Here is a 14,516-nt window from a genome sequence, read left to right as displayed (position 1 = left end):
CACACACACTGAAATCACTATTAAAGGAGTGTTCCTCACACCCGGGCTCACACACACTGAAATCACTATTAAAGGAGTGTTCCCTCACACACAGGCTCACACACACACTGAAATCACTATTAAAGGAGTGTTCCTTCACACCCGGACTCACACACACACTGAATTCACTATTAAATGAGTGTTCCTTCACACCCAGGTTCACACACACTGAAATCACTATTAAAGGAGTGTTCCTTCACACCCAGGCTCACACACAGTCAAATCACTACTAAAGGAGTGTTCCTTCACACAGTCTCACACACACTGAAATCACTATTAAAGGAGCGTTCCTTCACACCCGGGCTCACACACACTGAAATCACTATTAAAGGAGTGTTCCTTCACACCCAGGCTCACACACACAGATCACTATTAAAGGAGTGTTCCTTCACACCCAGGCTCTCACACACTGAAATCACGATTAAAGGAGTGTTCCTTCACACCCAGGGTCACACACACTGAAATCACTATTAAAGGAGCGTTCCTTCACACCCGGGCTCACACACACTGAATTCACTATTAAAGGAATGTTCCTTCGCACCCAGGCACACACACTAAAATCAGTATTAAAGGTGTGTTCCTTCGCACCCGGACTCACACACACTGAAATCACTATTAAAGGAGAGTTCCTTCACACCCGGGCTCTCATACACTGAAATCACTATTAAAGGAGTGTTCCTTCACACCCGGGCACACACACACTGAAATCACAATTAAAGGAGTGTTCCTTCACACCCAGGCTCACACACACTGAAATCACTATTAAAGGAGTGTTCCTTCACACTGGGTCTCACACACACAGATCACTATTACAGGAGCGTTCCATCACACCCAGGCTCACACACACTGAAATCACTATTAAAGGAGTGTTCCTTCACACCCAGGCACACACACTGAAATCAGTATTAAAGGTGTGTTCCTTCGCACCCAGGCTCACACACACTGAATTCACTATTAAAGGAGTGTTCCTTCACACCCAGGCTCACACACACTGAATTCACTATTAAAGGAGTGTTCCTTCACACCCGGGCTCACACACACACTGAAATCACTATTAAAGGAGTGTTCCTTCACACCCAGGCTCACACACACAGAAAGGGGCATTCCTTAACACCCAGGCTCTCACACACTGAAATCACTATTAAAGGAGTGTTCCCTCACACCCTGGCTCAAACTCACTGAAATCACTATTAAAGGAGCGTTCCTTCACACCCAGGCTCACACACACTGAAATCACTATTAAAGGAGTGTTCCTTCACACCTAGGCTCACACACACTGAAATCACTATTAAAGGAGTGTTCCTCACACCCGGGCTCACACACACTGAAATCACTATTAAAGGAGCGTTCCTTCACACCCGGGCTCACGCACACTGAAATCACTATTAAAGGAGTGTTCCCTCACACACAGGCTCACACACACACTGAAATCACTATTAAAGGAGTGTTCCTTCACACCCGGGCTCACACACACACTGAAATCACTATTAAAGGAGTGTTCCTTCACACCCGGGCTCACACACACTGAAATCACTATGAAAGGAGTGTTCCTTCGCACCCAGGCTCACACACACTGAAATCACTATTAAATGAGTGTTCCTTCACACCCAGATTCACACACACTGAAATCACTATTAAAGGAGTGTTCCTTCACACCCAGGCTCACACACAGTAAAATCACTACTAAAGGAGTGTTCCTTCACACAGTCTCACACACACTGAAATCACTATTAAAGGAGTGTTCCTTCACACCCGGGCTCACACACACACTGAATTCACTATTAAAGGAGCGTTCCTTCACACCCGGGCTCGCACACACTGAAATCACTATTAAAGGAGTGTTCCTTCACACCCAGGCTCACACACACAGATCACTATTAAAGGAGTGTTCCTTCACACCCAGGGTCACACACACTGAAATCACTATTAAAGGAGTGTTCCCTCACACCCGGGCTCTCTCACACTGAAATCACTATTAAAGGAGTGTTCCTCCACACCAGGGCTCACACACACTGAAATCACTATTGAAGGAGAGTTCCTTCACACCCGGGCTCTCACACACTGAAATCACTATTAAAGGAGTGTTCCTTCACACCCGGGCACACACACACTGAAATCACAATTAAAGGAGTGTTCCTTCACACCCATATTTTGCTTGGTATTTTTTCTGAAGCTGATGCTCTTTGTTTCATCTTGCAGACTTCCATACAAGACGTATTTTGGTGGGGTGTCAGCAGTTACCCCAGAACAATATCTCCAGATGAACGGCTTTCCCAATGAATATTGGGGCTGGGGAGGGGAGGATGATGACATAGCGACCAGGTAAACACCCACACCTTCTTCCTGTTCAATACTCAAATAGTTTCCCGTCTGTAATTCGCTCCTGGGTATCAATTATTCTATATATAAACCACCCTGAACCCATCGATTAGATTCCAGTCTGTAACTCACTCCCGGATATCTGTCATTCTATACATAAACCACCCTGAACCCCTCGATTAGATTCCAGTCTGTAACTCACTCCCGGATATCTGTTATTCTATATATAAACCACCCTGAACCCCTCGATTAGATTCCAGTCTGTAACTCACTCCCGGGTATCTGTTATTCTATACATAAACCATCCCGAACCCCTCGATTAGATTCCAGTCTGTAACTCACTCCCTGGTATCTGTTATTCTATATATAAACCACCCTGAACCCGTCGATTAGATTCCAGTCTGTAACTCACTTCCGGGTATCTGTTATTATATATATAAACCACCCAAACCCCTCGATTAGATTCCAGTCTGTAACTCACTCTCAGGTATCTGTTATTCTAGAAATAAACCACCCTGAACTCCTCGATTGGATTCCAGTCTGTAACTCACTCCTGGGTATCTGTTATTCTATATATAAACCACCCTGAACCCCTCAATTAGATTCCAGTCTATACCTCACTCCTGGGTATCTGTTATTCTGTATATCAACCACCCCAAACCCCTCGGTTAGATTCCAGTCTGTAACTCTCTCCCGGGTATCTGTTATTCTCTATATAAACCACCCCGAACCCCTCGATTAGATTCCAGTCTGTAACTCACTCCCGGGTATCTATTATTCTATATATAAACCACCCCAAACCTCTCGATTAGATTCCAGTCTGTAACTCACTCCCGGGTATCTGTCATCCTGTATATAAACCACCCCGAACCCCTCGATTATATTCCAGTCTGTAACTCACTCTCGGGTATCTGTTATTCTCTATAGAAACCACCCTGAACACCTTGATTAGATTCCGGTCTGTAACTCACTCCTGGGTATCTGTTATTCTTTACATAAACCACCCCAAACCCCTCGATTAGATTCCATTCTGTGACTCACACCCGGGTATATGTTATTCTATATATAAACCACCGCGAACCACTCGATTAGATTCCAGTCTGCAACTCATTCTCGGGTAGCTGTTATCTATATATAAACCACCCCGAACCCCTCGATTAGATTCCAGTCTGTAACTCACTCCCGGGTATCTGTTCTTCTTTATATAAACCACCACGAACAACTTGATTAGATTGCAATCTGTAACTCACTCCCGGGTATCTGTTATTGTATATATAAACCACCCCGAACCCCTCATTAGATTCCAGTGTTTAATCACTCCTGGGTATCTGTTATTCTACATATAAATCACCCCGAACCCCTCGATTAGATTCCAGTCTGTTACTCATTCCTGGGTATCTGTTCTACATATAAACCACCCAAACCCCTGAATTAGATTCCAGTCTGTAACTCACTCCCGGGTATCTGTTATTCTATATATAAACCACCCCAAACCCCTCGGTTAGATTCCAGTCTGTAACTCTCTCCCGGGTATCTGTTATTCTGTATATAAACCACCCCAAAGCCCTCGATTAGATTGCAATCTGTAACTCACTCCCGGGTATCTGTTCTTCTTTATATAAACCACCCCGAACCCCTCGATTAGATTGCAATCTGTATCTCACTCCCTGGTATCTGTTATTCTATATATAAACCACCACGAACCCCTCATTAGATTCCAGTGTTTAATCACTCCTAGGTATCTGTTATTCTACATATAAACCACCCCGAACCACTCGATTAGTTTCCAGTCTGCAACTCATTCTCGGGTATCTGTTATCTATATATAAACCACCCCGAACCCCTCGATTAGATTCCAGTCTGGAACTCACTCCTGGGTATCTGTTATTCTATATATAAACCACCACGAACCCCTCAATTAGATTGCAATCTGTAACTCACGCCCGGGTATCTGTTCTTTATATAAACCACCACGAACCCTTCGATTAGATTGCAATCTGTAACTCACTCCAGGGTATCTGTTATTCTATATATAAACCACCCCGAACCCCTCATTAGATTCCAGTGTTTAATCACTCCTGGGTATCTGTTATTCTACATATAAACCACCCCGAACCACTCGATTAGTTTCCAGTCTGCAACTCATTCTCGGGTATCTGTTATCTATATATAAACCACCCCGAACCCCTCGATTAGATTCCAGTCTGGAACTCACTCCTGGGTATCTGTTATTCTATATATAAACCACCACGAACCCCTCAATTAGATTACAATCTGTAACTCACTCCCGGGTATCTGTTATTCTATATATAAACCACTCTGAACCCCTCATTAGATTCCAGTGTTTAATTACTCCTGGGTATCTGTTATTCTACATATAAATCACCCCGAACCCCTCGATTAGATTCCAGTCTGTTACTCATTCCTGGGTATCTGTTCTACATCTTAACCACCCAAACCCCTGAATTTTATTCCAGTCTGGAACTCACTCCCGGGTATCTGTTATTCTGTATATCAACCACCCCGAACCCCTCGATTAGATCGCAATCTGTAACTGACTCCCGGGTATCTGTTATTCAATATATAAACCACCCGAACTCCTCGATTAGATTCCAGTCTGTAACTCAGTCCTGGGTATCTGTTCTTCTTTATATAAACCCCCACGAACCCCTCATTAGATTCCAGTGTTTAATCACTCCCGAGTATCTGTTATTCTACATATAAATCACCCCGAACCCCTTGATTAGATTCCAGTCTGTTACTCATTCCTGGGTATCTGTTCTACATATAAACCACCCAAACCCCTGAATTAGATTCCAGTCTGTAACTCACTCCCGGGTATCTGTTATTCTGTATATAAACCACCCCGAACCCTTTGATTAGGTTCCAGTCTGTAACTCACTCCCGGGTATCTATTATTCTGTGGAAACCACCCCAACCCCTCAATTAGATACCAGTCTGTATTTCACACACAGATATTCTAAATATAAACCACTACAACCACCTCAGTTGGATTCCAGTCTGTATCGCAGACTGTGACTTCTGAGAGAGCAGTTGTTCCCCTTTGTTGATAGGTCAGTTATGGGGGACACAAGCTTAAGGTGTGGTTTAGGGGGCTTTGAGGAAAAAAAACTTTTTCCGAGAGGGTGGTGACGGTCTGGAATGCCTGGAGGGTGGTAGAGGTGGGTTGCCTTATTATTATTATCCTTTAAGAAGTACCTGGATGAGCACTTGGCAGGTCATAACATTCAAGGCTATGGGCCAAGTGCTGGCAAATGGGATTAGGTCGGCAGCTCAGGTGTCTTTCATGCGTCGGTGTAGAATGGATGGGCCGAAGGGCCTCTTCTGTGCTGGATTATTCTGTGAGAGAGATTGCAGTTGAGAGATCAGGGCAAAGAGACTGGGGTTGTGACATCGAGCAGTGGACAGTTTGGAACTGAGATAGATCGAAGGGGGAGAGTACAAGGAGGCAGGGAGAGACTGAATGTCGGGGCAGGCAGTGGTGTTGTGGTATTGTCGCTGGACTAGTAATTCAAAGACCCAGGCAAGATCAGGGGATCCGTGTTCAAATCCCACCACAGTAGACTGTGGAAGTGTGATTTGAATTATCTGGAATTAAAAGTCGAGTGAGGACCATGACACCAAGGTCGTTCACTTGCGTCCTTTCGGGGAGCAAATCTGCCGTCCTTGCCTGCTCTCGCCGACATGTGACTCCAGATCCAAAATGTGGTTGATTCCCATATGCCACCTGAAATGGAGGGCAGTCAGCGATGGGCCATAATTGCCAGCCCTGTCCGCAACGCTCACGTTCCGTAAACAAATAAAACACTAGAGCGAGCGGAAGAGTCTGCAATGAGAGAGATCGAGAGAGAGAGACTGAGGTTCAGGAGGAAGGGAATGAGACAGATCGAGGGGAGAGATAGTTCCTCATGTCGAAGTAGCAGCTCATCACTGTCGAATGTTCCTGTTGTCTTGTTGATGTTCTCACTGTTCTCATTTTCATTCACATATCATTCTCTCTCTCCCATTCCCTCACTCCTCTCTGTCTTCCTGTATCACTCATTCACGCCTTCTTTCCTTCAAAGTTCCAGGAACCTCCGTATATGAAGGTGAGTTTTATACAGTCACCCAGTAGCTCCCCAGCATCCTACCCCAGCACCCTGTGTCACTGACTGTATCTCTACTGATGTGAATCCAGCTCCCTCACACTGTCACTCAGTAACCCCTCTCCCCCAGCACCCTGTGTTACTGACTGTATCTCTACTGATGTTAATCCAGCTCCTCACACTGTCACTCAGTAACCCCTCTCCCCCAGCACCCTGTGTCACTGACTGTATCTCTACTGATGTGAATCCAGCTCCCTCACACTGTCACTCAGTAACCCCTCTCCCCCAGCACCCTGTGTTACTGACTGTATCTCTACTGATGCTAGTCCAGCTCCCTCACACTGTCACTCAGTAACCCCTCCCCCCCAGCACCCTGTGTTACTGACTGTATCTCTACTGATGTTAATCCAACTCCCTCACACTGTCACTCAGTAACCCCTCTCCCCCAGTACCCTGTGTTACTGACTGTATCTCTACTGATGTGAATCCAGCTCCCTCACACTGTCACTCAGTAACCCCTCTCCCCCAGCACCCTGTGGCACTAACTGTATCTCTATTGATGTGAATCCAGCTCCCTCACACTGTCACTCACTAACCCCTCTCCCCCAGCACCCTGTGTTACTGACTGTATCTCTACTGATGTTAATCCAGCTCCCTCACACTGTCACTCAGTAACCCCTCTCCCTCAGCACCCTGTGTTGCTGACTGTATCTCTACTGATGTTAATCCAGCTCCCTCACACTGTCACTCAGTAACCCCTCTCCCTCAGCACCCTGTGTTACTGACTGTATCTCTACTGATGTTAATCCAGCTCCCTCACACTGTCACTCAGTAACCCCTCTCCCCCCAGCACCCTGTGTTACTGACTGTATCTCTACTGATGTGAATCCAGCTCCATCACACTGTCACTCAGTAAACCCTCTCCCCCAGCACCCTGTGTTACTGACTGTATCTCTACTGATGTTAATCCAGCTCCCTCACACTGTCACTCAGTAACCCCTCTCCCCAACACCCTGTGTTACTGACTGTATCTCTACTGATGTGAATCCAGCTCTGTCACTCAGTAACCCCTCTCTCCCCAACACCCTGTGGTACTGACTGTATCCCGATTGATGCTAATCCAGCTCCCTCACGCTGTCACTCAGTAACCCCTCTCCCCCAGCACCCTGTGTTACTGACTGTATCTCTACTGATGCTATTCCAGCTCCCTTACACTGTCACTCAGTAACCCCTCTCCCCAACACCCTGTGTTACTGACTGTATCTCTACTGATGCTATTCCAGCTCCCTCACACTGTCACTCAATAACCCCTCTCCCCCAGCACCCTGTGTCACTGACTGTATCTCGATTGATACTAATCCAGCTCCCTCACACTGTCACTCAGTAACCCCTCTCCCCCAGCACCCTGTGTTACTGACTGTATCTCTACTGATGTTAATCCAGCTCCCTCACACTGTCACTCAGTAACCCCTCCCCCCCAGCACCCTGTGTTACTGACTGTATCTCTACTGATGTTAATCCAGCTCCCTCACACTGTCACTCAGTAACCCCTCCCCCCCAGCACCCTGTGTTACTGACTGTATCTCTACTGATGTTAATCCAACTCCCTCACACTGTCACTCAGTAACCCCTCTCCCCCAGCACCCTGTGTTACTGACTATCTGTACTAATGTTAATACAGCTCTCTCACACTGTCACTCAGTAACCCCTCTCCCCCAGCACCCTTGTGTTACTGACTGTATCTCTACTGATTGTGGTGGTATGTATTAGGGTTAGTACGGTATCTGTGATGCCGAGAGGCTATTGGTAGACAGACACTGGGTCCTGGTTGGATCTGCCGCCTGCTGGCTCCACCCAGTAAGGTGGAGTACAAGAGCCCGGGTTCTCCCAGCAGCCGCATTCTGTAACTGAGCTGCTGGGGAACAAGTCTTGCTTAATAAAGCCTCGATTGACTTCATCACTTCTTGACTCGTGAGTACTTGATAGTGCTACAATTTATTCAGCAGACGTAAAGAGACTATGAAGCTCCGGATCGCCCCGGAGTGTCTGCGAATCAGCCCCCATGCAGCAAACTCAGCGGCCGTATTTAAACACTGGCTAGCATGCTTCGAGGGATACCTCCGAACAGCACCCGGCTGGACCACGTTTGACCAAAAATGCAGGTCCTGCATTCCAGGGTGAGCCTGGAGATCTACACGCTCATCGAAGACGCGGAGGAATTCCCGACGGCACTCACCATGCTGAAAGGGGTGTACATTCGGCCCATAAACCAAGTCTACGCACGCCACCAACTCGCGATGAGACGGCAAATCCCCGGAGAATCGCTGGACGAGTTCTACATCACGCAGCTGATATTGGGAAGGAACTGCAACTGCCCGTCGGTAAGCGCAAACGAACATACGAAGCTGCTAATCAGGGATGCTTTTGTGGCAGGTATGACCTCTTCTCAAATTCGCCGAAGACTGCTAGAGTGAGACTCGTTAGGACTCACAGAGGCACGGGCCCTTGCGGCCTCTCTCGACGTGGCCGCACAAAATGCCCGCGCCTACGGCCCCGACTGCGCGGCAGCCCCTTGGGCTCCGTGGACCCCCGTTGCGACCGACTCCCCGGCACCCCCACCCCTCCGTAAGCCTGCGCGGCCAGAGCACCAGACCATCCGGGTGGGCACCGCTCCTATTTTTGCGGGCAGGCGAAACACCCCCGACCGCGCTGCCCGACCTGCTGGGCCATATGTAAAAGCTGCGGCAAAAAGGGGCACTACTCAGCGGTGTGCCAGTCCCGAGGGGTCGCCGCAATGTCCGGGGGAGAACGGGGACAGCAGACTCAACCCCCACAACGATCCATGTGCGGCCAGCAGGCGCCGCCATTTTGGGTCCCGGACGCCACGTGGGGAGGATGGGCGCCGCCATCTTGTGACCCCCCCGGCCACGTGCGATCCATGGGCGCGACCATTTTGTCCACCCCCGACCCCGTGCGATCCATGGACGCCGCCATCTTGGCTGATAGCCAAGGACCCCAGCATAGACGGCTCCACAGGGTCTGAAGAAAACGCCGCGATGCAACAACCACGACTGGCTTCGGTGACCCTGGACCAATCGCGGCCCCAGACGCTCCAAACGGCAACAACAACGGTGCTGGTCAATGGGTACGAGACACCATGCCTGATCGACTCCGGGAACACGGAAAGTTTTATCCACCTGGATACGGTAAGACACTGTTTTCTTTCCATTCGTCCGAGCACCCAAAAGATTTTCCTGGCAGCGGGATCCCATTCCGTAGAGATCAAAGGGTTCTGCATCGCGAACCTAACGGTGCAAGGGAGAGAGTTTAAGAATTATCGGCTTTAAGACCTTCCCCAACTCTGCGCTCCCACTCTCTTAGGGTTCGATTTCCAATGTAACCTCCTGAGCCTAACGTTCCAATTTGGCAGCCTTATACCCCCCCTCACTATCTGCAGCCTCGCGACCCTCAAAGTTGAACCGCCTTCCTTGTTTGCGAACCTCACCCCGGATTGCAAACCCGTCGCCACTAGGAGCAGACGGTACAGCGCCCAGGACCGAACGTTTATCCGGTCTGAAGTCCAGCGGCTGCTGAAGGAAGGCATAATCCAGGCCAGCAATAGTCCCTGGAGAGCCCGGGGAGAAGCAGAGGATGGTCGTAGACTATAGTCAGACTATCAATAGGTACGCGCAGCTAGATGCGTACCCTCTCCCCCACATATCCGACATGGTCAATCGGATTGCACAATACAAGGTCTTTTCCACCGTGTACCTTAAGTCCGCCTACCACCAGCTCCCCATCTGTCCTGGTGACTGCAACTATACTGCCTTCGAGGCAGACGGGCGGCTCTTCCACTTTTTAAGGGTCCCATTTGGCGTCACTAACGGAGTCTCAGTCTTCCAACGGGAGATGGACCGAATGGTTGACCAGCACGGTTTGCGGGCCACCTCGACAATGTAACCATCTGCGGCCATGACCAGCAGGACCACAACGCCAACCTCCGCAAATTCCTCCAGACCGCTAACGCCCTGAACCTCACCTATAACGCGGAAAAATGCATTTTTAGCACCAACCGTCTGGCCATCCTGGGATACGTAGTGCGTAATGGAATGATAGGCCCTGACCCTGAACGCATGCGCCCCCTTATGGAATTTCCCCACCCCCACTGCTCCAAAGCCCTGAAACGTTGCCTGGGCTTCTTATTACGCCCAGTGGGTTCCCCAATATGCAGACAAGGCCTGCCCGTTAATCCAGTCCACTACCTTCCCCCTGTCGACAGAGGCCCGCCAGGCCTTCAGCCGCATCAAAGCGGATATCGATGGGCCACTATGCACGCAATCGACGAGAGCGACGCATCCGATGTAGCTCTGGCGGCCACCCTCAACCAAGCGGGCAGACCCGTGGCCTTTTTCTCCCAGACCCTCCACGCCTCATAAATCCGCCACTCCTCAGTGGAAAAGGAAGACCAAGCCATAGTGGAAGCTGTGCGACATTGGAGGCATTACCTGGCCGGCAGGAAATTCACTCTCCTCAATGACCAACGGTCGGTAGCCTTTATGTTTGATAATGCACAGCGGGGCAAAATCAAGAACGACAAGATCTTAAGGTGGAGGACTGAGCTATCCACCTGTAACTATGAGATCTTGTATCGTCCCGGAAAGCTGAACGAGCCGTCCGATGCCCTATCCCGCGGCACATGTGCCAAGGCACAAGTAGACCGCCTCCAAGCCCTCCACGAGGACCTCTGCCACCCGGGGGTCACTCGATTCTACCATTTTGTGAAGTCTCGCAACCTCCCCTCCTCTGTTGAGGAGGTCCGAACAGCCACCAGGAACTGCCAAATCTGCGCAGAGTGCAAACCGCACTTCTTCAGGCCAGATAGAGCGCACCTGATCAAGGCTTCCCGCCCCTTTGAACGCCTCAGTTTGGATTTCAAAGGCCCCCTCCCCTCCACCGACCTCAACGTGTACTTCCTAAACGTGGTGGACGAATACTCCAGTTTCCCCTTCGCCATCCCCTGCCCCGACATGACCGTCATTAAAGCCCTCGGCACCACCTTTACTTTACACTGTTCAGTTTCCCCGCGTACATCCATAGGGACAGGGGGTCCTCCTTCATGAGCGACGAACTGCATCAGTTCCTGCTCAGCAAGGGCATTGCCTCGAGCAGGACGACCAGTTACAACCCCGGGGGAACGGTCAGGTAGAGAGGGAGAACGGTACGGTCTGGAAGACCGTCCTACTGGCCCTACGGTCCAGAAATCTCCCAGTTTCCCGTTGGCAGGAAGTCCTCCCGGATGCCATCCACTCCATCCGGTCGCTGCTGTGTACCACCGCTAATCAAACGCCTCACGAACGCCTCCTTGTCTTCCCTAGGAAGTCCTCCTCCGGAACGTCGCTGCCGACCTGGCTGGCAGCCCCAGGAAGCATCTTGCTCCGAAAGCATGTGCGCGCGCACAAATCGGACCCGTTGGTCGAGAGGGTTCACCTTCTCCACGCAAACCCTCAGGGCGTACCCCGACGTCCGACAGGACACGGTCTCCCTGCGGGACCTGGCGCCCGCCGGAACCACACACACCCCCAACACCAATCACCCCCTCCCTCCCGCCGGCGCACCCCACGGCCGCTCCCTTCCCGGGTGGAACGGTCCTCCTCACGTGCCCACCCAGGAGTAAGGAAACAGGGACGAACAGCGCAATGCTCCCAGAGACGACAGTGCACGAGCCAGCACCTGCACCACCACCGGGCTGAGGCGATCGACGAGGACGACCAGGGCACCCGCTCGACTCGTGGAATCCGTGTGACGAAAATCTGTAAATAATTCTGACAAAACCTGTAAATAGTTAACTGGTGAGCTCAATGCACAGCCACAGTATGAAAATAGTTCCAGGACCAGCTTTGTAAACCCCTACCACCATGCGACCCACCACCCCGCCGGGTTCCTTTTTAACAAGGGGGTGAATGTGATGGTATGTATTAGGGGTAGTACGGTACCTGTGATGCCGAGAGGCTATTGGTAGGCAGACACTGGGTCCTGGTTGGATCTGCCGCCTGCTGGTTCCACCCAGTAAGGCGGAGTATAAGAGCCCGGGATCTCCCAGGAGTCGCATTCTGTAACTGAGCTGCTGGGGAACAAGTCTTGCTTAATAAAGCCTCAATTGACTTCATCACTTCTCGAATCGTGAGTAATTGATTGTGCTACACTGATGTTAATCCAGCTCCCTCACACTGTCACTCAGTAACCCCTCTCCCTCAGCACCCTGTGTTACTGACTGTATCTCTACTGATATTAATCCAGCTCCCTCACACTGTCACTCGGTAACCCCTCTCCCTCAGCACCCTGTGTTACTGACTGTATCTCTACTGATGTTAATCCAGCTCCCTCACACTGTCACTCAGTAACCCCTCTCCCTCAGCACCCTGTGTTACTGACTGTATCTCTACTGATGTTAATCCAGCTCCCTCACACTGTCACTCAGTAACCCCTCTCCCTCAGCACCCTGTGTTACTGACTGTATCTCTACTGATGTGAATCCAGCTCTGTCACTCAGTAACCCCTCTCTCCCCAACACCCTGTGGTACTGACTGTATCTCGATTGATGCTAATCCAGCTCCCTCACACTGTCACTCAGTAACCTCTCTCCCCCAGCACCCTGTGTTACTGACTGTATCTCTACTGATGTTAATCCAGCTCCCTCACACTGTCACTCAGTAACCCCTCTCCCCCAGCACCCTGTGGCACTAACTGTATCTCTATTGATGTGAATCCAGCTCCCTCACACTGTCACTCACTAACCCCTCTCCCCCAGCACCCTGTGTTACTGACTGTATCTCTACTGATGTTAATCCAGCTCCCTCACACTGTCACTCAGTAACCCCTCTCCCTCAGCACCCTGTGTTGCTGACTGTATCTCTACTGATGTGAATCCAGCTCCATCACACTGTCACTCAGTAAACCCTCTCCCCCAGCACCGTGTTACTGACTGTATCTCTACTGATGCTATTCCAGCTCCCTTACACTGTCACTCAGTAACCCCTCTCCCCAACACCCTGTGTTACTGACTGTATCTCTACTGATGTGAATCCAGCTCTGTCACTCAGTAACCCCTCTCTCCCCAACACCCTGTGGTACTGACTGTATCTCGATTGATGCTAATCCAGCTCCCTCACACTGTCACTCAGTAACCCCTCTCCCCCAGCACCCTGTGTTACTGACTGTATCTCTACTGATGTTAATCCAGCTCCCTCACACTGTCACTCAGTAACCCCTCCCCCCCAGCACCCTGTGTTACTGACTGTATCTCTACTGATGTTAATCTAACTCCCTCACACTGTCACTCAGGAACCTCTCTCCCCCAGTACCCTGTGTTACTGACTGTATCTCCACTGACGTGAATCCAGCTCCCTCACACTGTCACTCAGTAACCCCTCTCCCCCCAGCACCCTGTGTTACTGACTGTATCTCTACTGATGTTAATCCAGCTCCATCACACTGTCACTCAGTAACCCCTCTCCCCAGCACCCTGTGTTACTGACTGTATCTCTACTGATGTTAATCCAGCTCCATCACACTGTCACTCAGTAACCCCTCTCCCCAGCACCCTGTGTTACTGACTGTATCTCTACTGATGTTAATCCAGCTCCATCACACTGTCACTCAGTAACCCCTCTCCCCCAGCACCCTGTGTTACTGACTGTATCTCTACTGATGTTAATCCAGCTCCATCACACTGTCACTCAGTAAACCCTCTCCCCCAGCACCGTGTTACTGACTGTATCTCTACTGATGTTAATCCAGCTCCCTAACACTGTCACTCAGTATCCAATCCCCCAGCACCCTGTGTTACTGACTGTATCTCTACTGATGTTAATCCAGCTCCCTCACACTGTCACTCAGTAACCCCTCTCCCCCAGCACCCTGTGTTACTGACTGTATCTGTACTGATGTTAATCCAGCTCCCTCACACTGTTCCTCAGTGACCCCTCTCCCCTAGCACCCTGTGTTACTGACTGTATCTCTACTGATGTTAATCCAGCTCCATCACACTGTCAC

At 50.0% G+C, this 14,516-nt stretch overlaps 1 protein-coding gene across 1 annotated transcript in view; it reads left to right on the top strand.

The window, feature by feature from the left end:
• LOC140410313 (beta-1,4-galactosyltransferase 3-like) overlaps positions 1–14,516 on the top strand; it is a 208,077-nt gene that overhangs the window by 80,870 nt on the left and 112,691 nt on the right. Inside the window, exon 5 of the mRNA XM_072498303.1 lies at positions 2,239–2,361. Coding sequence (XP_072354404.1) covers positions 2,239–2,361 — 123 coding nt within the window. The remainder of the gene's footprint in view (positions 1–2,238; positions 2,362–14,516) is intronic.

This window comes from Scyliorhinus torazame, chromosome 4 (assembly GCF_047496885.1).
Source record: "Scyliorhinus torazame isolate Kashiwa2021f chromosome 4, sScyTor2.1, whole genome shotgun sequence".
NCBI classification, from domain to species: Eukaryota; Metazoa; Chordata; class Chondrichthyes; order Carcharhiniformes; family Scyliorhinidae; genus Scyliorhinus; species Scyliorhinus torazame.
Note: the sequence above shows the minus strand (reverse complement) of the source record. Positions and strands in the feature narration are given on the sequence as shown.